At 48.0% G+C, this 25,742-nt stretch overlaps 1 protein-coding gene across 1 annotated transcript in view; it reads right to left on the reverse strand.

The window, feature by feature from the left end:
* Nucleotides 1-1,330: 1,330 nt before the first annotated feature.
* The window catches only part of LOC119179434 (tyrosine-protein kinase receptor torso), a 53,209-nt gene continuing 28,797 nt past the window's right edge, over nt 1,331-25,742 (reverse strand). Inside the window, exons 13-19 of the mRNA XM_075868467.1 lie at nt 23,834-24,089; nt 23,180-23,370; nt 13,079-13,160; nt 12,764-12,828; nt 6,689-6,903; nt 4,554-4,691; nt 1,331-2,315 (exon numbers count right to left, since the gene is read on the reverse strand). Coding sequence (XP_075724582.1) covers nt 2,183-2,315; nt 4,554-4,691; nt 6,689-6,903; nt 12,764-12,828; nt 13,079-13,160; nt 23,180-23,370; nt 23,834-24,089 — 1,080 coding nt within the window. The 3' untranslated portion in view covers nt 1,331-2,182. The remainder of the gene's footprint in view (nt 2,316-4,553; nt 4,692-6,688; nt 6,904-12,763; nt 12,829-13,078; nt 13,161-23,179; nt 23,371-23,833; nt 24,090-25,742) is intronic.

Here is a 25,742-nt window from a genome sequence, read left to right on the forward strand (position 1 = left end):
CGAGTAAGCGCGTGCGCATTCCAAAACGCGTATGCGCGTGCGCGTTCCAAAACGCGTATGCGCGTGCGCCTTCTAAAACGCGTATGCGCGTGCGCATTCTAAAACGCGTATGCGCGTGCGCATTCCAAAACGAGTATGCGCGCGCGCATTCTAAAACGCGTATGCGCGTGCGCATTCCAAAATGCGTATGCGCGTGCGCATTCTAATACGCGTATGCACGTGCGCATTCCAAAACGCGTATGCGCGTGCGCATTCTAAAACGCGTATGCGCGTGCGCATTCCAAAACGAGTAAGCGCGTGCGCATTCCAAAACGCGTATGCGCGTGCGCGTTCCAAAACGCGTATGCGCGTGCGCATTCTAAAACGCGTATGCGCGTGCGCATTCTAAAACGCGTATGCGCGTGCGCATTCCAAAACGAGTATGCGCGCGCGCATTCTAAAACGCGTATGCGCGTGCGCATTCCAAAATGCGTATGCGCGTGCGCATTCTAATACGCGTATGCACGTGCGCATTCCAAAACGCGTATGCGCGTGCGCATTCCAAAACGCGTATGCGCGTGCGCATTCCAAAACGAGTAAGCGCGTGCGCATTCCAAAACGAGTAAGCGCGTGCGCATTCCAAAACGAGTAAGCGCGTGCGCATTCCAAAACGCGTATGCGCGTGCGCGTTCCAAAACGCGTATGCGCGTGCGCGTTCCAAAACGCGTATGCGCGTGCGCATTCTAAAACGCGTATGCGCGTGCGCATTCCAAAACGAGTATGCGCGTGCGCATCTGGAATCGACTATGCGCGTGCGCATTCCAAAACGCGTATGCGCGGGCGCATTCGGAAACGACTATGCGCGTGCGCAATCCAAAACGCGTATGCGCGTAGCCATTTTTGCCCATTTTTTTGTGCGATCTGTTTCTTTGGTCTGCGCAAATGCCTTACTCACTCGTATTCTTACCGTTTAAATGGGCACAGGTGAAAGGTTTTCATACAAGATTATTTAACGTTACAGTATTACCCTGAAATGAGCAATGCGTGCGTGCACGCCTACCAGTTGAGATGTAGATGTAGCGGCGAGAGTGGAGAGGGACGTGAGACGACGTCGAAGGCGGCCGACAGGGCCGGGCCAAACTCTACACTTTATTCGTCGGGCCTGAAGTGGAGCGGTGGCGGCTTCCAGCGTCCGTCAAGCCAGGAGCGTCAACTCGTTCTCTTACTGTGCGAGAGGCACGAGCTGTAGCTACGAAATAATGATGATGACGAACGGCGATGACGATTACCAAATCACCCCTCCCGACAAATGCATGACGATATAAAGCTTTCAACAAAAAACAAAACCTAGTTGAATAACACGAATACTTTACTTCACTCACTCAAACGAGTTACCTATGCAACTTTGCGTACCGTACAGGCTTCGTGAAATTTCACCTCTCCATTCCTTTTTCTTCGGCTTCGCAAGAATGGCAACGAAAATGCATTCTATCCGACCCGCGGACTATTTCAATGAAACGCATACCATCTAATAATAGCACTTGTTGGGGTTCGCGTTGCAAAACACCGATATAAGTATGAGATGAAATTTAGTGGGAGACCCCCAGAAATTTTGGAAATATCACCTCTCACCAAAATGTAACTGCGCGGGCCTCCAGCATCGAAATGCGTCCGAGATTCAACACCGCGACGTTCAAAACTAATCTGCAAGCTCAGCTATTGCGTGACCAGAAATGGCAGCCCACCTGCCCGTTATTCACGGCATTTCAATGCGAAAGCTTCCGGACACAGCTTCGCGATGCAACCGCAACTATAAAATATATTTCGGGCTGTAATCACTCTCGCGCAGGCACATATGACTTACTATCTGTATACCTGAGCAATTACGAAAACGATATATTTTTTCATAATCTTTGAACTACGCACAATTCAACACTTGCACTTTTCTAAGGCCCAGAACGAAAATCACCATATGCCAGAAAACAATAGAAAGTTTGACTATGTAGTATAACGAAAAGTTACATCTTGGCAACAGTCGAAACGAGAATTATATAGTTCTCGCGAAGTTGTCAGCAATGGTTCAGACACTTTCGTATTATATTGAAGTCGAAGTCCTTGAGTGGGCAGAAGGCCTGCTTCCCTTCACCAGAACTTGCGAACCGTCAGACGAACAGTAGTTCAATAAGTGACGGGAACCACCACGCTATTGAGATTCCGAAGTGAAACTAAAATATTCCTGCGACTGCTCCAGGATCTCATCGAGTCTGCTCACGATCGCTGAAAATGTCGGCCTGCAAATGGGGCTGGCGTTCCAGCACGAAGTCATCAGGTCGTACCTGGGAACAAAGCCGAGAAAGCAAAGCGTAAACAATCGCACGTGGACACCACTGCGGGCGCCAATATTACCTAAGATGCACGAGAGGCGGCACATTTGTGCGTCAGAACCACATGTGGAACAAATTAAGTGGCAGAACAACGCTAAGCACATGCCCACAAAGCTGACTCAGCTGTGCTCATCAACTGCTAGGAATTTTCTTTTCAAGAATATCACTCCATATCGTTGCGATTCATACCGACAGGCACTGTGAGTAGGTGAATCGTTTTGCTCAAACTTTGTTTCGAAGAGAAACATGGCAGCAAGAAGTCCAGGAAATAAGAACTTGTGATACACCACACGTGCACCTGCTCATGAGATAAGCCGAAGAACATCGCTTGTTTCAAGTGCGCTATAGCACGGTGCAATAATACTTGAAGTGGGTGAGCGCCGCGAAGCGAGTGCTTGGCGGGGATCACTTGCGGCATGCCGATAGATAGCTCGCCGGACTGAGGATCGTGGCGGGCTGCTGGCAAATTCCTCAAAGCACAACCGGCACGTGGGTGACGTTTTCCAAGTCTGAGAAAACCGGGCTATCACGCGATAACAAACACGCGGCACGCATAAAGTGACACCGCGAAGGAGGGGTTGATAAGGGAGGAGGTTGGCAGTGCGACGAGGGTGTTGTGGCGACGATAAATGAGCGCTGCTACTTTTTTCACGTATGGGGTTTTCTTACAACGAGAGGGAGAGGGGAGCCGGGGGAAATTTTGTAGCGCCCTCTTCGTTATATGGCGTTGACGCACGGAAGAGTCGCACGTAGTTTGAAGATTTGTGTGGCTGTAGAAAAACATGACCATGTTGACAACGGTGAGTCCAGAAAAGCGCAAAGGGCCCTCCTAACGTTCGAAAACGCTCTAAATATACGTGCTAAAAGTGCGGTTCTGGGTTAGTTGCGTCAACATGATTTAAAAATTGCGCTACAGTTACTGAGACAAGGAGGTTAGGGACGACACAGGTTGTGAGTTAGGCCCGACAAGCGCGAACTATAAACTTGATTTATATAAAAGACATGAAGATAAACACGTGGCTGATACTCCAATATAATAATCGGTATAACACTAAAGTGCAACGTGTCTTTATAGATGAAGTTGAGAATTTTTTGTGCACTGTTTCAGCAACAGAAACAAACTGCAAAGTCACGTTAGGGAGGGCAAGCAACTCGAAACCTTCGGTACACACCTCAAGCAGAAAGCACGCACGAAATTAGTATACACAGGACGAGCGTGGGCTTACAACTGTCACAGCTTGACACTTAAAGCACGCTGTTCAAAGAAAGAAATACGCCCGAAACGAGCGCACAAGTATACACAGGACAAGCGCCAACAACTGTCAATTTTTCCTGCGTCGTGTCTCAGCGGCACGCTCCTTTCGTAAACACCACCGTGGTAGCAGTAGAACTGACTTTCGTCCTCTCCCGAATTACGAGTCTGATAAGTGCGCAAGCAGGAGCGACCACGCTCCGCGGCGCTTCGTGAAGGCGATGACCTTTAGAGCGCGTCCAACACCAGCCCGTCACGCCATCTGTCACTGATAACGAAAACACGCTAAAGTTTCAGAGCTGCAGGACGGCCAAACGTTGTATGGTATATATAAATGGCTTACCGTAAGGATTCCGGACAACGTACGCTATGTGACGTCAATAAAGAAAAAAAAAACACTATGTGGCGTAGTAGTTAGCGCCATGCGCTGAGAATCGAGAGGTTGCTAGTTTGATTCCGCGTGACAGATGCTTGTCTCCTGTTTATTTTTCTTTGCAATCTCTTAGTAAATATTTTTCAACGTCACTTACGTGAAGGAAATACGTCACTGAAGCTGTGGTGGACCTCTGCATAAAGCACTTTCGTGTTATAAGAATTAATGATTGATTTGTGGGGTTTAACGTCCCAAAAACACCATATGATTATGAGAGACGCCGTAGTGGAGTGCTCCGGAAATTTTGACTACCTGGGATTCTTTAACGTGCACCCAAATCTGAGTACACGGGCCTACAACATTTCCGCCTCCATCGGAATTGCAGCCGCCACAGCCGGGATTTGAACCCGCGACCTGCGGGTCAGCAGCCGTGTTATAAGAATTAGAGGAATGGGTAGTGCAACAGTTTCCAACGTGTGTGGGGGGGGGGGGGGCTCTATACACACCCGCCCGCACGCACGCACGCACATACGCACGCGTGCACAGTGTCAAACGCGCTTCTTACGTTTCTTGTGGACAGTTGACCGGCTTCGTCAAGCGGTGTCCTGCCGTCAGGAAGTCCAGCAGCTGATGGTTAGCAACGCCGGCGTAAGGCGCGGCACCAAGACTAGCCACTTCCCACAGTAGCACGCCGAAGGACCACCTAAACACCCACAGAGAAAGAATAAGTAAATCATTGCAAATACACGCGTATTGTTTAATAAGGTAAGAACCTCAGCTGTGCCCCTTCAAGCGCAAAAATTTGCCGTAGGCATCATCGCGATTGTGGCTTCAGCATTCGAGATGTCTTTGGCGAACGCACCAGGGACCCTGTGAGAGCTTCTTTTTTTAAGATGCGAAACAGCTGCTTGACTAGTCAGTATAAGGCTCTCCCATGCATCCACGCCAACCCCCCCTCCAACGCGGGGGTTGGAGCGGTGCCAAGTAGGTCAAATCGCAGCTGCGCGTTGACGACGCTCTCTCCCTCACCCGCAGCAGCTGCCGGCTCCGCCCGCTCGCAACACACTTCGCCCTCGCTTCACCATCTCCACCACCCACAACGCTCGACCACACGTTGATTAGAGACACTAAACATATTTAGTTGCACGTCCGCAGCAGCCGCGCGGACACGGCCAGCTATTGCAAATGGCTATCAGGCCGCGTCCGTACGGCTGCTAAATCTGTATACTCTTTCGGCTCGTTTATCTGCAATAAAACTGACACAAGACCCAACCTGCCTCCCGTGTGTTTGCGTTTGAAACGAACGTTTACTCAAGTAAACACTACATCGAGTTTCACTTCAAAACCGTTCTTATAGCACCCACGTCGATGCCCGTTTCGACCGGGTCAACGCCATGCGCACCGCTGCTGTTTCGCATCCCATCAGGGTTCCTTTCGGAGAGATGATCCATAGTTATTCTCACAGGTCAGTTTTGTGAAAAACAGCGAAGTGAATAACATTCCTTGATAATCAAAGCTGGTCATCCACCATAAAGGTGCATGAAGCTGCACTACACGCAGCCAAAAAAAAAAAAGAAAAAACATTGTTGCACTTTGCGGTGAGTGCTGCCCTGGAGCGCATATGTCTCCCTTCACGGATAAACTGTAGCTTTCTTTTGGGTCCCACGACTATCCGAAGGGAGCATAACGATCTTAAATGAGAGTTCATTTGCCGCTTTAAAAGGAGCCATGCGCGTGGCAAGTCAGAAGTTGCTGAAACGTGTAACACGTATTCTTGTTCCCCACGAAATGTACTGACAAATAATAATAATAATAATAATAATAATAATAATAATAATAATAATAATAATAATAATAATAATAATAATAATAATAATAATAATAATAATAATAATAATAATAATAATAATAATAATAATAATAATAATAATAATAATAACAATAATAATAATAATAATAATAATAATAATTTCAGCGGTTTCAGGTCTCAAGACCACGACACATTGTGAGAGACACCGTACCGGAAAGTTTAACCATCTGGTGTTCTTTAACGTGCACTAACATCCTACAGTACACGGGCCCTTACCATTTCACCTCCATCGAAATGCGACTGTTGCGGCTGGGATCAAACCCGCTACCTTCGGATCAGTAAAGTGAAGTGATTGCAGCTTTTCGCTTCACAAAGGGTGGCACAGACCTCACTAGCGGAAGACCATTGCAATGGAAAAGGCACGACGTTATTCGTTTCGGTGCTAGCTTGATGTAGCAAGGATAACGACGCTTCTGTTTCAGTGTCATTTTAAGTGCGGGGCAGTTCTTGATTTACGTCAAGCCCCACAAAAAACATTAGCTGACGTCATTTCTGTCTCAAGAGTGATAGTCGTAACGGAGTACGCTGGCTTTGCTTCGTGTAACACAAGGATCGAACACGCAAGAGGAATAAAAATTAGATAGAATATAAAGACAAGGTAAACAAAGGCGCATCCCTGCTACGCATTTTGTACAACTTTCAATTCAAGTTAAACTGGCTTGAATATTTTTTCTGTTTAACAAGAACTTGTTTCTGCCCATGGAAATATGAGTACTTTGAACGAGTGACCCATAAGTCCTCGAGTCTTCCAACATCTCAGCATGTCGCAAAGAGTGGCCGATTCTGCGAGTAGAGAGTTGAGTAGAGGTGAGTGAATACTCCTCACGCACACGTCACTCATGGTGGTGTAGGTCATGTGAGAGAGCGACTCGAGCGCCATCCAGCGGGCTGGCAGGAGACCCGTTCCTTGCTTGCGGTACACGCCTTCCTCGTACGTGTCCCTGGACAAGCCCAGGTCAGCGATCTTGGCGTGATGCTCGCTGACCAGCAACACGTTGCGGGCAGCCAGGTCACGATGCACCACGCGCTTGGAGGATAGGAACTCCTGCGCCGAAAATAATAGGACCACAACAGTGTTGGGATATCCGTCAACACTGGCGAGCATAGCAACGAAACCACCCTCCTTGCCATGTAGAGCCACATTATTCTGTTTGAATAAGGTCCTGACATGGTTCGGCAGTTTGTCTTGAACCATGTTGGGAGCTTTTTCAAGCTGAATGATTTAGCCCGACTTCTAGCTGACAATAAGGGTGGTTTTGTCACTATTGAGGCCTGTGTAATAAAAAAAAGCTTTGGCTGCACTTTGCAGGAGCCTAGTTTCACAATTTGCAGAAACAATTAGCAGGAGCCTAGTTTCACAATCATTGACTTATTTATTTTATCATGTAAAAAAAGTACCAGTGGCCCCTCTAAGATAAAAGTGCCTCTCAGGGGCGTGACTCGACCGAGACTTTTATGGATGCCGTACGTCTGGAAATGCTGCAAAGGATTTCAGTGTTTACTTATTCATCCATTCGCAGGCTAATTTCCACTCTTATATTTAACAAGGTAAGACAGACAGGCGAAAGGATAGGCACTACATTATGCAAACAAGTCCCACCGTGGCTTGAAGATGTCACTGTGAACAAGCACTCTAGTCCCATTTTTATGCGCTTTTCTTCAGTCGTAAACATGGAGAGCGAAGACAACCGTCTCACGCGTCTTTAATTTAATGGGGCTGAAACAAACACACTGTGTGTGTGTGTTCATATGGAACTTGGAGCTCGAATAGATGTGGCAGGATGAAGAAGGGTACCGCACACTGCAAGCGCTCACTAGCAACTGCAGCTTTGCTAGGTGAAAGGAAATATAAACAAAGAAATCAGCGCATAACACATGACACGATGAGTTACAAGAGATACGCCCAAGGCACGTGTTCGTTATCGATAAAATTCAATTCCTTGTTATGCAGATATAAAGATGATTGGTTAGACGGTGCGGCGTTCATTGCGACGTAAACACGCGCACGAACGCAAGCACACATACACGCACACATACACGCACACATACAAGCACACATACAAGCACACATACAAGCACATACACGCACATACACGCACACACACGCATACACACACACACGCATACACACATACACACATACACACATACACACACATACACACATACACACACACACACACATACACACACACATGCACACATGCACCCATGCACCCATGCACCCATACACCCGTACACCCATACACCCGTACACCCATACACCCATACACCCATACACCCATACACCCATACATACATACATACATACATACATACATACATACATACATACATACATACATACATACATACTCTCTCGCGACATACATACATACATACATACATACATACATACATACATACATACATACATACATACATACATACATACATACATACATACATACATACATACATACATACATACATACATACATACAACTCGCTCTCGCGAAGAGTTGTCGCGCTGGAGGAGGACGGCTCCTAAACCGTGGCCGCTATCGTCCGTATGGAGGAAGGTCGGTGCACCATCGTGAAAATGAGAAAGTACAGGATCGGTCGTGAGGGCACTCTTCAACCTGTCGAAAGCCGATTCACATTCCTGAGACCACTGAAAGGGCGTACCAGAAGCAAGTAGCTTATGGAGTGGTGCGGCTATGAAGGCAAAGTTTTGTATGAATCGCCGAAAGTAAGAGGCGAGACCAAGGAAACTTCGCAGATATTTCGGCTTCTCAGGGCGAGGGAAGCGAAGCACCGCAGCAGTGTTCTCAGGGTCTGCACGAATTCCGTCCTTGCTCACAACATGACCAAGGACCTTAATAGATCTGCTGGCGAAATGGCACTTCTTGGTGTTAATTTGAAGACCAGCGCCCGCAAGTCAAGTCAGGATCTCGTCCAAGCGTTGCAGATGTTGAGGAAACGTCGACGAAAAGACAACAATGTCATCGAGGTAACATAGGCAAGTCTTCCATTTCAGGCCACGCAGCACGGTGTCAATCAAGCGCTCAAAAGTTGCGGGCGCATTGCATAGACCAAACGGCATAACATTGAATTCGTATAGGCCGTCCGGGGTTGCAAACGCCGTTTTTTCTTTGTCATCTTCGTGCATGGGGATTTGCCAATAGCCGGAACGCAAGTCGAGGCTTGAAAAGAATTCAGCACCTTGTAAGGAATCGAGGGCGTCGTCGATACGTGGCATGGGGTATACGTCCTTCCTAGTGATCTTATTGAGTGCTCGGTAATCGACGCAAAATCGTACGGAACCGTCTTTTTTACGCACCAGAACCACTGGAGACGACCAAGGAGTGGTTGAGGGTCGGATTATCTCCCGTTGCAGCATATCGTCTACGTTTTCCTCAATGATTTTCCGTTCGGCTAGGGAGACGCGGTAAGGACGACGATGCACAATGGATGTTCCGTCGGTCTGAATACGATGTGCTGTAGCAGTTGTCCGACCCAGGCTGGATGAATGAACGTCAAAAGAGTTTGCATGCTTTTGCAACAAATCAAGCAGCTGCTGCTTCTGTGAGTCTGTCAAGTCCTTGTTGATGGCTGCTGTAAAGGCCGAGGAAGCAGCATGATCTCCAGGGTGGCCTTTATAGGAGGCAGGGGTAAGAGGCACGACGCACACAGGCTCCAGATCGGCAACGCAGGCGACAGTAGTGCCCCGCGGCAGTAAAATTTTATCTGGTGTGGTGTTCGTAGCAGCGAGGACAGCTGATCCATTGTTGAAGCGAGCCACACCTGATGTGAGAGCTATGCCTTTATTAAGGCAACGGGGCGATGGAGTGACCAAAATGTCACCAGAGTCAACGTCGTTGGACAAAACAGTGACTAATTGATGTTCATTTGGGGGTAACTCGATGTCTACAGCAGCGACGAGTCGAAGTGGCGTGTAGGTTTCGTCACTAAGCAAGTGGTCTGTGTCAGTAAAATGGACGACACGTTGTGCACAACAAATAGCCGCGGAAGCAGATGAAAGAAAGTCCCAGCCTAAAATGAGTTCGTGGGAGCACGGGGATAGCACAGCGAATTGTATATAATGAAGAATGTCGTCGATTAGCACACGGGCAGTACAGAGAGCGGAAGGGCGAATCATTGTTCCCTGGGCTGTAACCAGTGTTGGTCCATCATAAGGCGTCGTGACTTTTCGAAGACGGGTACACAAGTCAGCACGAATAATAGAAAACCCAGCCCCAGTGTCCACCAAAGCATCAACGTCCACTCCCTCAACTGAGACTGCAATCATATTGTAAGGGCGCGCTGGAGGAATTTGAGTACTGTGTTGGAATGCAGTTTGTCCTCCAAAAACTGCATCGCTTAGTTTTCCGGACGCCGATCAGAAGCGAGGGAAGCAGGCTGAAGAGGAGAAGAGGAGCGACGGTAGGGCGATGGTGAACGGCGTCTGGTTGATAGATGACTACTGCGCAGTTCACCGGATGCTGGCGGAGATGGAGACCGACGCGGCGGTGACGAATAACGACGGCCCTGGTACAAGACTCTTGCGGTATAGTCTCGTTCGCGTATGTCGTACCCTCGGCGATCATCTTGCTGGCGCTTGCGGCAAAAGCGTGAAATGTGACCACGATAGCCACAATAATAGCACGTAGGGCGAGTCGATCGATAAGAAGGGTAGTAGCTTGTGTTAGATGCACCGGGAGAGAGAGCAGTGAGAGGGACAGATGATGGCTCAGGCGGTGGTGATGGAAAGCTCGTGGGAAAGCTTCTGGGAGGTGCGGCAGCAACCGACGCGAACGTTGGTGGCGGCGGCGTCGAGCTGACGGTGCCTGATGGTGCGGCGACGGCATGCGAGAACGATGGGAGAGTACGAGCGACAGTGGGCTGCAGGTGGGCCATGTGGGTCATGGACGTGAGCTCCTCCCTGATGACATCCCGCAATGACGTTGAAGAAGACTGCATGGGACACACTGAAGGTAGTGTGAATCCCATTGATTCTAATTCTTCGCGTATTATCACCCTTATTGTGTCTCGTAGGTTTGGATCTGCCGTAATACGGGCCGCCTCACTGTCCGGTTGTAGGCGCATAGACTCGAGTTCTTCGAGGCGCTGACAGGTTGTCGCAACGTCAGCAACAGTAGCTGGATTCTGGATTGCAAGGGCATTGAATGCGACGGGTGCAATCCCCTTAAGAAGCTGGCGTACCTTGTCTGACTCTGTCATTGGGGTTTCAACCCGGCGGCAAAGTGAAAGGACATCCTCGATGTAGGATGTATACGACTCGCCGATGTGCTGTTTCCGAGCCGCGAGAGCTTTCTTTGCGAGAGCCGAACGAACAGTCGGTGTGCCAAAGACATGCCGAAGCTGATCTTTGAAGGCGGACCAGTCGGGGATGTCGATGTAGTGGTTGAGGAACCACGTCTTCGCGACACCCGTGAGGTAGAATGACACGTAAGCGAGTTTGTAGGTGTTATCCCACTGGTTAGCAGCGTCGACACGTTCGAAATCGTCCAGCCATTCCTCCACATCTTCCCCGCGCATACCAGCGAAGGGATGGGGCTCACGCTGGGGGCTGTTAATGACGTGAAAAGGCGCGGCACGCGGTGGCGGAGTGGGAACGGTTGCAGCACCGACCTCTTCTTGGTGCGACATATTTCCGGACACCTGGCCCAAGCGGCGACCTGAACGTAGCTCCAGGGGGTAGAGTGGTCGAGAGGATGACGAGGGATCTAACAGCACCTCCACCACGTATGAAGTCTTGGTTTGGAAGACCTTTATTAGGCCCGAGGAACCGGCAGCCGACAGCGGAGGTGCACGAACCAAGATGATGATGATACGTGACAACGATGAGGATGCATAAGCAATACATGATAATGATGATAATGTACAGATGAAGAGGATTGGTATACTAAATGCGCACAATACATACATACATACATACATACATACATACATACATACATACATACATACATACATACATACATACATACATACATACATACATACATACATACATACATACATACATACATACATACATACATACACTTTGATTCGCCCCGCCGTGGTGGTCTAGTGGCTAAGGTACTCGGCTGCTGACCCACAGGTCACGGGATCGAATCCCGGCTGTGGCGGCTGCATTTCCGATGGAGGCGAAATGTTGTAGGCCCGTAGTCTCAGATTTGGGTGCACGTTAAATAACCTCAGGTGGTCGAAATTTCCGGAGCCCTCCACTACGGCGTCTCTCACAATCATATGGTGGTTTTGGGACGTTAAACCCAACATATCAATCAAATCACCTTAATTCGGGACCCCCAGGCTGACTTAAGTGTCCTAACGGCCCCGGCTCGGCCTCCTTAAGATACTTTGAATGAAGTCAATATCACTCATTGGCGTCTCAAAGCTTGTCGGCCAGCTCGTCGCTGGTGAGTGCCGCCTCCCAGCGTCAGCTGCGCTGCCGATCCGCAACAGTTGGTCCCTGCCTAACATGCGTCGCGAAGGGAGCGTTGGCAGTGACATCAACTTTTCCAGCACACTCCCAAAGCATGTGCCGTAGTGTGGTCCTTTCCCCGCGCGCTTCAAACGCGTCCGTCTGGTATAGGTGTAGATAACACAGGCCTAGGGTTGCTGAAGATGCCGTCCGGGTACAAGGACTTCGAGTGGTCCCCTCATAATCGACGGAGAGTGAGAAGGGTAGGGGTTAATCCTCTCTTCCCTCACTTCGCTCGGAGAAAACTGCCGGACTTTAAATAAAATTGATTCATTCGTTAATTTATGCATCACTAAATTTTACTTATAGGACAAGACATCCTTAATGGTTTAAGGAATACACTTTTCGCAGGCAATCTAAAGTCCAAATGAGACGCAACATAGCTCGTTTTGCTCGCGTTCAAATCACTCACCATTCCTTGGGCCACTTGCCGCGCTAGCGACAGGAGAATCATCAGTGGCGGCGTGTCCCCAATATCTGCAAGAACGAATGCATGCATAACTTGTGCGCGCGAGATATTTGAATGTGGAAATACATCTAGCACACCGATGCAAATTCATTGTTTATATTTCTCATTGGTGCATTCTAAGCTCTCAGTTATTGCGTGATTAGTTGAAATTTACGGCACATTTGACATACTGTTACCTCCATACCGCACGTATTCAGTTAGCTCCGTCGCTGTGTATTTAATTCAGCATTTTCAGGGTAAGTATTTATTAGAACTCACCTTCTTGAATGCCAGAATCGGTGCTCGATGTCGACACATCCAGATGTCCAGGATCACCGCTGTTCGAGGACTTTTCGCAAGACTGCACAAGCGACGTGCAAAACTGAACACAAGACAGCCTTTCGGTCGCAAATGGAGCTCGTAGCAGTGACATCTTTATCAAGCTATTGTGCAATGATGTACGCATTACACAAATGTCATTCTGCATGGGCACCATCCGCTGACCACATAGATCTAGTTTAACGACCCGGCATAGGCGTACGCCGGGGTTCTCCGTTAAAAGGGGCCCGAAGTGGGTGAAATTTAATGCAGCTAACCCCATCCCGACCCCTTCCACTCGGCTTCTTTAAAAAAAAGTGCAAGTAAGTCGTGTTTATGCTGGAAAGTCTTACAACAAGCTGAAAAAATGTGGCAAGGCCACATGCGCTTCACAAGCCCAGAACTCGCAGCCAATATTATCGGCGTGATTCTGCTCCTTGTCAACTTTCATAAATAAACACAGTTTCATAAATAAACGCGCTCCGTGTGTCTGTTCAATGTCCCGAACCTGTGGTCTTCTCCATGAAGTGTACACAGTGCGAAGATGAGAAAAAAATGCCAACCTCCCCCACCCTACTACTAATGTTTTTTCTATCACTTTGCGCACGCTTATGTGGCCCATTGTCGCCGATGTCGGCCTTTGGGTAACGATGAGACATGTGTGAGTAATCCCCTTATAATCTAAGATACTTTTCCGAACACTGTCGAATTACGCCACCTTGTCAGCTATGATTGGCCCACAGAGCTGCCTGTGGCCTTTTTGATTGGCCTAACGTGCCACCATTTCGGAATTTCATTATATGAAGCAATGCAACATTGTGCATAATAGCACCACTTCTTGTCAAACTACGCGCAATATTGGTGGGACCAAAGCTTTTTTTTGTTATTTACAACCTCATTAGACCATCAGATATCGAAGTCAATAAAAGTATAGCAGACATTATTTGTAGTCCTTAGCTGTAATGTTTCTTAGAATTCATTTCATTTCATTTCATTTATTTATACTGTTAGCCCAGAAGTGGGCCGTTACAGGGTGGAAGTACAAACAATTATTTGCAAAAAAGAAGTACCGTACAGGTCTCGAGATAATTTCTCGGTATTATTGTGACCAGCAACTCGAAGTTATACATAACATACATAAATGGAACACACATGCGATGCAATACATACGCGCAGAACAGCACATGACGCATTTGAGGCGGCACTTTTGCACCGCGCTGAAGATTTGAAAGACAACTACTGCAAAATCATGCAACCAACAAAAAGTACACACACACGCCAAAAAAAAAAAAAGAATATACAATAAGGTGCATGAAAATGCAACCAGCCGATAGTAGAAACCGAGCCCACAACCTCAGGATAGCACGCCAATTAAGCTACTGCTGCGGTCGTCCTCTGTTACATTTCATTGGGTATTGTGGCATGCGTATAAGCTAGCCAGCGCCACTTACAACAATGACGGTCAGTGTAGGACACACTTTTTTTGCGAGCTAGAGTCAGGCAGCAAGCAATGTTTTCATGAGCTAGCAGAGAAGCAATAATACCTCGCATACTACCTGAATCATGGCGGATAGTCACGTGCGTCGCGTTAGCGTCCTGCCCGGTGACAACCCAGTTTTGCTTATTCCGCTCGCTATGAGTGTATTGGCGCTGCTGGCACTTGTCGGAAATCCCGGCTCACGGCACATATAACCGGGCGCGATAGGGCATACCTCTTTTTCATGTGTAGTGATTGGAGGTCGGATAGCGTGCAGGAAAAGCTTGAACGGTCCATAGCGCGTTCGCCTTGCACGACTCAAAGGTGAAAGCGATCCAATGAGGCAGTGGACTTTATATTGACGTTGGCTTCACCAAATAACGCCCACTAATTAAATCTTACTAATTTACATTTTTTACTTTTCATGAGTAAGTTATAGTTCAACAGCTCACTTATTTTTCTATGACTTGCATTATATATATATATATACATACATATATATATACATATATATACATACATATATATACATATATATACATATATATACATACATATATATACATATATATACATACATATATATACATATATATACATATATATATATATATATATATATATATATATATATATATATATATATATACATACATATATATACATATATATATATATATATATATATATATATATATATATATATATATATATATATATATACATACATATATATACATATATATATTGTAAGCACATTCCAAGCATTTGATCGTTCTCACTTGCACATACCCATCATCATCGTTCTCACTTGCACATAGCCATCATCATCGTCCTCTCTCTTGGTGTGGTTCTGAGCGGAGCCAGACATCGCAGAATAAACGCTTCTGCTCGCCCTGCCTGCTCGCCGTACCTAGTCTGCCTGCGTCTTTCAGAGTGGTGGAAGTGCCGGGGTAAGATCCCGACGTCCTCCTACGTTCATTTCCCACCTGGAGCTCCGATCTGGTCGCCGATTGCACCCAGCCACCCACACAGGTATGCAGACATCGGACCTAACGCCTAGCCCTAACGCTACAGCCCCTACGCCGGCGGCTGCCCGCTCTTCATCTACTGTCACCAGCCCTCAGCGCGAACCGCCCGTGTTCGCGGGTCTTCGCGGTGACGACGTCGAGGAATGGCTTGACCTTTACAACCGTGTGGGTTCAGCCAATCGATGGACCGAAGCAGAGAAACTGAGCTACCTTCCTTTCTATTTGACCAGCGTAGCCAAAACCTGGTATTTTAATCACGAAACTGACTTCGTTGATTGGTCGACCTTTGCCAACAAACTGCGACAAATATTCGGATGCTCATCGGGTCGTTCTGAAGCCGCGAAACAGAAGCTGGCTGTGCGTCTACAACTGGCACATGAGTCGTACACTTCGTATATCGAGGATGTTTTGGCCCTCTGTCGCCGTGCGAATAAAGACATGACGGAAGATGAGCGCGTTCGCCACATCCTTAAAGGAATCGGCCCAATCGCATTCAACGCCTTGGCTGTTGGCAATCCCGCTACGGTTAACGACGTCATTTCGACATGCCAACGCCTTGACCAGTTGCAGTCCCTTCGGCTTCAACAAGACAGTGATCCACGCCTGATGCCTCCCTCTGAATTAAAAACCCTTATCCGCACAATCATCCGGGAAGAACTTCGAGACCTTGAACAGCAGCGGTCCACTGTCGCCTCCGCTCCGTCTCCACCATTCGACCTGCGGAATCTTGTTAAGCAGGAGTTAGCGGCAATGGCGACACCGACATCCCCGGTCGCTCCGCCAGCACGCCCGATGCCCACATACGCCGATGTGACGCCCAGGTCGACACCGGCAGCACCGGTTGTTCAAACGGTAATGCCCACATATGCGGAGATCGCTGCGATTCCGCCTGCTCCCGGGGCATCTAGCTCTACGGATACTGCTAGTAGCCATTTGGCTGCTATGCGAGGTGGAATGACTGCTGCACCCTTGTATCCTCAGTGGCGTCAATCCCGTCCTGTTTGCTTTTACTGCGGTATACGAGGCCACATTTCTCGTTACTGCCGTCGCCGCCAGCAAGAGGAACGACGAGGCTATGCTGAGTTCGAACGAGACCGGTTCCGAAGACCAGATCTTTATGCTCCAGACACCTACCCGTCCGCGCAGTACCGGTCTCCGTCTCCTCCAGTGTCCCCTCGTCAACATCAGGAATACCGCTCCTCCAGACGACGCTCTCCATCGCCCTATCGCCGCTCCGCATCGCCGCTTCGTCCAATCATCTCCCGTCCTGTTGACCAATCTTCGGAAAACTAAGGATTGCAGTTTTTGGAGGGAAAACTGCGTCCCGTCGACCAACAAAAATACCTCCTGTTCGCCCAGCTAATATGTTGTCAGTGATTATTGAAGGTATTCCTGTGCAAGCTCTCGTTGACACCGGTGCAACCACTTCTGTTTTGCGTAGTGACTTGTGCTCGTGCCTCCGTAAAGTCAGAACGCCCTATGTGGGACCTGTGTTGCGTGGGGCAAATAACGTGCTGATTCAACCTGACGGACAGTGTACGGCTCGTGTTTCTATTGATGGTATACGTCACCACATCGAGATGATTGTGTTGCCCACGTGCATTCATGAACTTATCCTTGGTTGGGACTTTCTGCATTCTGCTTCCGCTGTTATATCCTTTAAAGAGAACGTCATTCACATAACGGATACAACGGATGCGCCCATTCCAGTTTCATCACCCTCGATCTCCAACTTGGTCATTGTTGAAGACTGCGTCCTGCACCCTGGTCACGAACACGTGATAGCTGTCGCATCTACCCAAGTAACCGACGGTGATGCACTTGTGGCTCCTTCGTTTCGCTGCACCTCCCGTGGAATTCTCGTCGCCTCTTGCCTCCTCCGGTTTTCCTCTGGCTGCGCTTTTCTGCCCGTTTCTAACACAACTGCAGAATCTGTGCTGCTGCCCAAGGGAATGACAGTGGCAAAGATTGACTTCTCTCCATTGACCTCCATCGCGACACTCTGCCCGTCTTCGTCACCAGTACCAGCTCCAGGTTCACGTTCTTTCCCTTTTCGACCTGTCATTGGTTCAGACCTCACACCAAAACAGTCTGAAGCACTATTGGCCCTTTTGGCTAAGCACAAAGCCTGCTTTGATAGCTGTACCACAACACTGAGTCAGACTTCCGCGGCTGTACATCGCATTGAAACCGACGGTTCTCGTGTGATACGCCGTCGCCCATATCGGGTTTCGCAATCAGAGAGAGAAATAATTGAAAAAGAAGTGAACGAGATGCTATCGCGAAATATAATACGACCTTCTTCGAGTTCCTGGGCATCTCCAGTCGTTTTAGTTAAAAAGAAGGATGGCTCTGTTCGTTTTTGCATTGACTACCGCGCGTTAAATAAGATCACACGCAAGGACGTATATCCTATGCCTAGAATTGATGACGCTTTAGACACACTGCAAGGGGCGAACTATTTTTCGAGCCTTGACTTACGATCAGGTTACTGGCAAATCCCCATGAACGAGGCTGACAAAGAAAAAACTGCATTTGCCACACCGGACGGCCTTTATGAATTTAATGTAATGCCATTCGGCTTGTGCAACGCTCCAGCCACGTTTGAGCGAATGATTGATACTGTTCTTCGTGGCCTAAAATGGAAGACCTGCCTCTGTTACTTAGATGATATCGTTGTTTTTTCAAGTACCTTTGCCCAACATCTTCAACGATTAGACGAGGTGCTACAATGTCTCTCCAAGGCTGGCCTTCAGATAAATACAAAGAAGTGTACATTTGCCAGCAAAAGCATCAAAGTCCTCGGTCACGTCGTTTCCAAAGACGGAATCCAACCAGATCCCGAGAAGATCGCAGCTGTGCTACAGTTCCCTCGACCGTCCAACCAAAAGACGTTGCGCAGCTTTCTTGGTCTCGCGTCCTATTTTCGTCGCTTTATACGCAACTTTGCTACCTTAGCGGCTCCGCTAAATAAGTTATTGGCCACTGGTGCTCCTTTCTCATGGTCCAACGACTGCGAATCTGCATTTGAAATTTTGAAAGAACGCCTGACTTCCGGACCAGTGCTGCGCCACTTCGATGAGAGAGCGCCTACCATACTCCATACTGACGCAAGCGCACAAGGCATTGGAGCAGTCCTTCTGCAGCGTGATTCCACCTCTAAAGAGCAGGTTGTGGCCTACGCTAGCCGGACTCTGTCAACAGCTGAGCGGAATTACACCATCACGGAGCAGGAGTGCTTGGCTATCGTATGGTCGATACAGAAATTCCGCCCGTATCTCTACGGTCGGCACTTCACCATCATCACCGACCACCACGCACTCTGTTGGCTTTCATCAATGAAGAATATGTCAGGACGTCTTGCGCGCTGGATACTGCGCTTACAAGAGTACGACTTTACAGTTACGTACAAGTCTGGCAAATGTCATCATGATGCCGACGCGCTGTCCCGGTGCCCACTTTCGCTCTCTCGTGACAATACGTCCACCGCATCGCGTTCGAATGACTCTGACACCCAGCTTGCCTCACAACACGTATCGCTCGCATCGCTGGATCCAATGCAGCTATCTTCGAACTCCGATTTACGTTCACTTCAGCTGGCAGATTCCTACTGTCGGTCTTTCATTGATCGCCTTCGCGGTGTCACTAAACCACCCAACAGCCGCTTGCGACGCCAGCTTCGACAATTTCGCCTTCAGGACGGTGTGCTTAAGCGCTACATTTACCATCCCACCGGTAACAAGTGGGTGCCAGTTCTTCCCCGCTGCCTTCGTCTTCGAGTTTTGGAAGCATTCCACGATGATATTGCTGCCGGTCATCTAGGCTTCCACAAGACCTACGATCGCATCAAGACGCGCTGCTTCTGGCCTGGCTTGTCCACAACGGTGGCCAAATACGTGGGCTCGTGCGCGTTGTGTCAGCACCGCAAGCGATCCACATCCCCGCCTGCTGGTTTCCTTCAGCCTCTTCCCTGTCCCACCACACCATTCGAATTTGTCGGAATAGACTTGTATGGTCCTTTGCCGTTGACACCTTCCGGTCACCGTTGGATCGTCACTGCAGTCGACCATCAAACAAGATACGCCGAGACTTCACCTCTTCATTCTGCTACCGCCACAGAAATCGCCAATTTTTTCTTGAACTCCATCGTCTTGCGCCACGGAGCCCCTCGCGTCCTTTTGAGTGACCGTGGCAAAGCCTTCCTTTCCAAGGTCCTGGATGAAGTCCTGCAGGCGTGCAATACAGTCCATAAAACCACTTCTACATACCATCCGCAAACGAATGGCCTTACCGAGCGCTTCCACCGAACACTCTCTGACATGATATCGATGTACTTGCATCCTGACCACAAAAATTGGGATAACATTTTACCGTTTGTCACCTTCGCATACAATACTGCGGTACAACGATCAACTGGCTACAGCCCGTTTTTTCTCGTGTACGGCCGATCTGCCTCCTCGGTCTTCGACACGGCATTTTTCTTTGCACCGGCTCCAAGCAGTACCTCGCTCCCAGAAGAGTTCGCAGCCCGAGTCACACAATGCCGTGAAATTGCTCGCAAAAACACGGAAGCAACCCAAAAGGAGAGAAAACATCGCTGTGATAAAAAACGACGCGACGTGGCCTTTAATGCTGGCGATAAGGTTTTACTATGGACCCCGGTTCGAGCGTCGGGCCTTTGCGAGAAATTTCTTCACCGGTATGTTGGCCCATACACCGTTGTACGACAGACATCTCCAGTTAACTACCTCGTCACCCCGCTTCAGTCTGTCACTGACCGCCGTCTGCGCAGCACGGAAATAGTTCACGTCTCACGCATGAAGCCTTTTGTTACTCGTTCGGCCGATCTCTGACTGGCGGCCAGGTTGGCCGCTTCGCAGAGGGGGGGGGGAAATTGTAAGCACATTCCAAGCATTTGATCGTTCTCACTTGCACATACCCATCATCATCGTTCTCACTTGCACATAGCCATCATCATCGTCCTCTCTCTTGGTGTGGTTCTGAGCGGAGCCAGACATCGCAGAATAAACGCTTCTGCTCGCCCTGCCTGCTCGCCGTACCTAGTCTGCCTGCGTCTTTCAATATATATATATATATATATATATTGTACTTTCATGCGCTTCAACTCCTTCATATATCACGTTACCTGTTTTTGCTTTCCTTCTCTCATGGTGACTTTCCATTGAAGGTCACATTGGCAAAACATAAGACTTTAGCCTTATTAGGCGACTCATTTCATGACGTAATGTACAGTGCTCCTCTCTCATGTCTATAACGACAGAGCGTGGCGTGCGGAACAGCACGAGCGACATCTGCAGTCTCAAATACGCCACATATGAGCATGCGTGGCGCCAGTGATGTGCCTGTCCAGGAATATCCTTGCTTATCACCGCTGATTCAACAACCGCTTTGGCACTCGAAAACTCTCCGACTATTTAGCGAAAAAAAACAAAACAAAAAAAGCAAGCGAAAAAAATGGCCCCGTATCTGCATGTTTCACTGCAAATGTCGTTGAAAGACGATAGTCTCGCGTCTAGAGAAAGTGAACGAAACGTTTCCTTGATACTCTGCGCGAAGAAATCAGTGAATTGTAATCTGGAGGCGCTGTGTTAGAGAGTCTCGATGTGAGCAGCAAAGGCGAACGAGGCACGTTAAGCCCGAAACACACGTACAGTGGCCGAGCGCGAGCAGAAAGGCGTGCGCGCCTTCCAATGGGTGCATCACGCGAGAAATGGGGGTTTCGACCCACACGCTCCGCGCGAAGGAGCCCGCGATCGTGAGCGTACTCAAACGTGCTTGACATCGTTTCGAACAAAGTTACTGATAATTCAACATAATACTCTCGGAACCTCTTTTCGTTCACTTATTTGTTGTTAGATGCATGCAAAAGTAAATAAAAAGTGAAAGTTTTTACCCGACGTATAATATTGTTGTGCTCGGCAGCCGCAGCGGAATTGGCATGTCAGCTGCATTGGCGTCTGCTTTTCGCGCTTTTTTTCGCTTTCGCGCGGTTTCTAGAGCCTTGTCTGCCTTTTCGTCGACACCACGCCTGCGCTCTCCAACCACAGGAAGACCTTAACGCTGCTGAAGATAACACTTTTATTAATATTGTTAAAAATAAAAGCGAGCAACGATGGCCCCGGCAGCCCCGGCGTTTGTGGGTGCGGCCCGTGTATCTCAACCAATGTTGCTGGCAAACCTCAAAAGCTGCCGGGCCTCCACTGCAGATATAAGGAGTTCATTATCGATTGCCGCTTCTTCCACTGCTGCTGCTGCTGCCCTGATCTACTGTGTTGCGTTGCTGAGAAAGCAAGCGCGTTCAAAAAAAGTGGCAACTGGGCACGCACCCGGATGTTTTGGAAGACACGCTTTGCTTTGGTACTAAAGTCGACTTGCGGATCCGGCTACTATCCAATGGCTAAGTCAGTGCCGCTAACAGCCATGTCGCAGTAGTGTATTTGCCAAGCTCCGAATGCATAGATTTAATATACAGACTCTGTATATTAATCTATGTACGAATCTTTTCGTACACGCGTCATTTCAGGGTCAATCGCTGCAAACACTCGCGTACGGCGAGCGTTTAGCCGCGCCTGCTCAGTCTGCGCATGCGCAGCCTCCCGAGCTCATACCACGCGCGCTCAGCCAGCGTACTCGGAGCGTACGTGTGGTTTGGGCTTTAGACACGAGCGCTATCTGGCAGTTATCTTCGAAAACGAAGAAAGGCGTGCGCCCGTCTTGGAGGCGATAAGGCGTAGAACGCAAAACGACGAGCAGGTGCCTCCACAAAAAGCAAAGCGTAGGAAACGCTTGACTTTTTGAGCACCGCGTTGCATTGTCAGAGCAGCGCGATAAACGCTACGGTCCTTAAAAGTACTTATGTATGCCTTCTCTAGTATAAAGACAAACATGCAAAATAATTGACGTCTTGTTATAGCGCCTCAGATATGCGTAATAATTGTTTTTAATTGATAATCGCACAAGTATGAACGCTGAAACTTCAGCAATATTGATGGGCGCTGCGGTTGGGGTTTGCCATTTGGGGTACCTTTTGATGCCGTTTGGGGTGTCGTTACGGCGTACAAACAGACCAAAATTTTTGCGTCGAAGTACCCCAAAAAAAGACTATCGTAATTGAAAAAACGGAGCAAACCTTTATCACTGTGATATGATATGACGAAACGAGAATAAGTTAAGAGTACAAAAGGCGCCTATCCGGGATATTGCTGAATTCTTTTTTTTTCTTTTCTCTCGGTTCTGTAATGTTGACAGCGCTTCGATGGCCAAAGAAGTCATCGCGGTCACTGAGATAAAGAAGGGTGGAAGCTGCAAGGCAGGCAAATCACTGGCGCCACGCATGATCAGATGTGGCGTACTTGAGACTGCAGATGTCGCTCGTGCTGTTCTGCGCGCCCCGATCTGTCTTTATAGACATGAGAGTTGAGCACTGTACGTACAAACTTAAGAGAGCTATAGTGCATATCCATGAAAACATCTCTCTATTGGACTATGTACTACAAGAAAGTTCACAATATGTCAGGCAACAGGCGCACCTACTTCTTGTCTTGCCTTGATCTTGATGAGGTACGTCCTGAGGTCACCCAGTGGGCAGTACTCAACGACCAGCGCTAGCCGGGAGCCGATCGTGCAGTAAGCTCGCATGTTGACCACGTTGGCGTGCTTGCCCACCAGCTTGAGCAGCTCAATTTCTCGCTGGAGGTTCCTTCTCTCCTCGGTCGTCGGATTGTCTGATCGACGATGACGAAATCAGATGTTAATGACACCACACTGAATGCAACTGTACCAGAGCCTTCGAGAAACACCAGCATCACATTGATAATTTACCGATGAAAATTGTCTTCCTTCAATAGAATTATTGTGACCAATGTTTTCTTTACTGGCATATTAAGAATCTATTGCACATTGTTCATAATGTCTTTTTTGCACTTGCTTATATTGAAGATACTATTGTAGCTGTTGTCAATTATAACTCTTGCTCGGGCTTTAAGTTTTTATAATTGTTGGGTATGTCTACGCCGAACAAAAGTTTGAGTGTACTCTTATGTCTATTGGATATCATCACGAAATGAAACGGGCAGTTGCATAAATAAGTAGGAAAGTAAAGATGTTGTATAATGGAACACCTATAAGTTTGCTGTACTTATTACACAAAATATTGACAGAAAGTATTTCCAGTAAGCAGAGACCTACCTTTGAGCATCTTGACGGCGACCGTCTCTCGCACTTTTCCCAACCATACGTGGGCCCTGTGCACGACGCTAAAGGCGCCTCGGCCAATCTCTTCGTGCACTTCTAGGGCCTCATAGGGGACCTCGTACGTGTCTCCTGACCTCCGAATGAGCCGGAAGGCGTTCCTGTGCAGCCGCAGAAACTGGCCCGTCGAGGTCAGCTGTTCCGTGTTGGAAGACTTGGAGGATGCTGCCGCCGGCGACATTTCGTCCAACTTCTGAAAGGTCACCATACTGATTATACGCATGTGCGACAGGTATGACCGATTGATTGGATAACTGATTAACTGACTGAATGATTGACCTATTACCTGATTGATGGCGATTCCTTGACTGATTGACACTGTATGATTGATTGATTGATTCACGATTGATTGACTGAACGACTCATTGATTACAAAACCAGTTTAGCGATCGATCAATCAACTGATTAATTGGCTGTGAAAAGAGAAGTGTAAACCACAAGTCTGCAGTGCGAAGTCACAACGAAACCAATGCCATTATTCTAGAAAAGGAAAGCTCCGTAGCTAGAAAAAAATCACCCTGGTCCTGCGATCCAACCCGAGACCAACGCCTTTCCGAAGAGGTCGCTCTTCCTATTGAACAAACCAAGAATCTTGCAGTAGGCAACTTGCGGGCAAATTCATCGACAGATCGGGGTGCAGAGACACAGAATGTTGCCAGTGAAGGAGTGAGATATGCGAAATCTGCAAGGTGGCGACAATAATTATTGTAACTGGGAGGTTTACTTATTGAGAAATCTGTGTGGATTCGCTTGTGGTTTTGGCTACAATCACGTGGTTTGCGACTATTAAACCGACTGGTGAATGACTTCTAGCTTCGACTTTTGGTCTCTTAGTTGACATTTGGCTTGCACTTCAATTCCGGCAGAAGCACAGATAACGCCTTCAAGACCATTTCGATCATAAATGATCATCTACATCATGGACATCACACTACGTTAAACACAGCCGTTGTAAAACACACAGAAAGACATGCCACGTCATCTTCACCTGATCGTTGGTTGAAACAGAGAAGTTGCGAATGAACTTATATGTACGTACAGCAGTGGCCAGTATGAAAGGAAATTACCTTCATGTGGCAATAGCAGCTAAACGCAGCTGGCAAGCCCGGAAGTGTTTGTAAAGGAACTTGTAGTTTGGCAAGTTGGTATAACAATTCAAAAATATAATTTGAGCGCAAACACACTACACATTCACGCACACACACACCCAGACATCAAACACGCTCACCGCTTTCTTCCAAAGTGTTTATGACGTTAAATATTCAAGCATAGAGGAACTTCCTCTAGATCGGTACATCACACTCTTATCGCACTATCTTGAGTAATTGTAGATTTAACAGAAACATGGTGTGCCTTTTTATATAGCTCACAACTATATACATTCCTTCAAATCCAGTTAGATCTTTTACAGTTTCTTTTAAAGACAACAGTATTTCTTGGGAACCTTCGACGCAAAAATTTTGGTCTGTCCATCTGCACATTCGTCTGTTTGTCCGCCCTTAACGATACCTTAAACGGCACCAAACGATACCCCAAACGGCTGACCCCATCCGCAGCACCCACCAATATTGGTCTAGACTTGGCGTTCATATTTTTGCGATTGTCAATTAAAAAGCCATCAAAGTGCACATCTGAGGCACCATAACAACACGTCAATATTCCGTATGTGTGTCTTTATACTAGAGAAGGCATACATAAGTAATTCTAAGGACCATAGCGCTTATCACGCTGCGCTGACGATGCAACGCTTCCACGAAAAGGCAAGTGTTTGCAACACTCTGCTAACACGACACGGTGGTGGCACCTACCCGTCGCCTTGTGGTCTACACCTTATCACCTCCGAGAC

The sequence above is a fragment of the Rhipicephalus microplus genome, chromosome 7 (genome assembly GCF_043290135.1).
Source record: "Rhipicephalus microplus isolate Deutch F79 chromosome 7, USDA_Rmic, whole genome shotgun sequence".
In the NCBI taxonomy this organism is placed as follows: domain Eukaryota; kingdom Metazoa; phylum Arthropoda; class Arachnida; order Ixodida; family Ixodidae; genus Rhipicephalus; species Rhipicephalus microplus.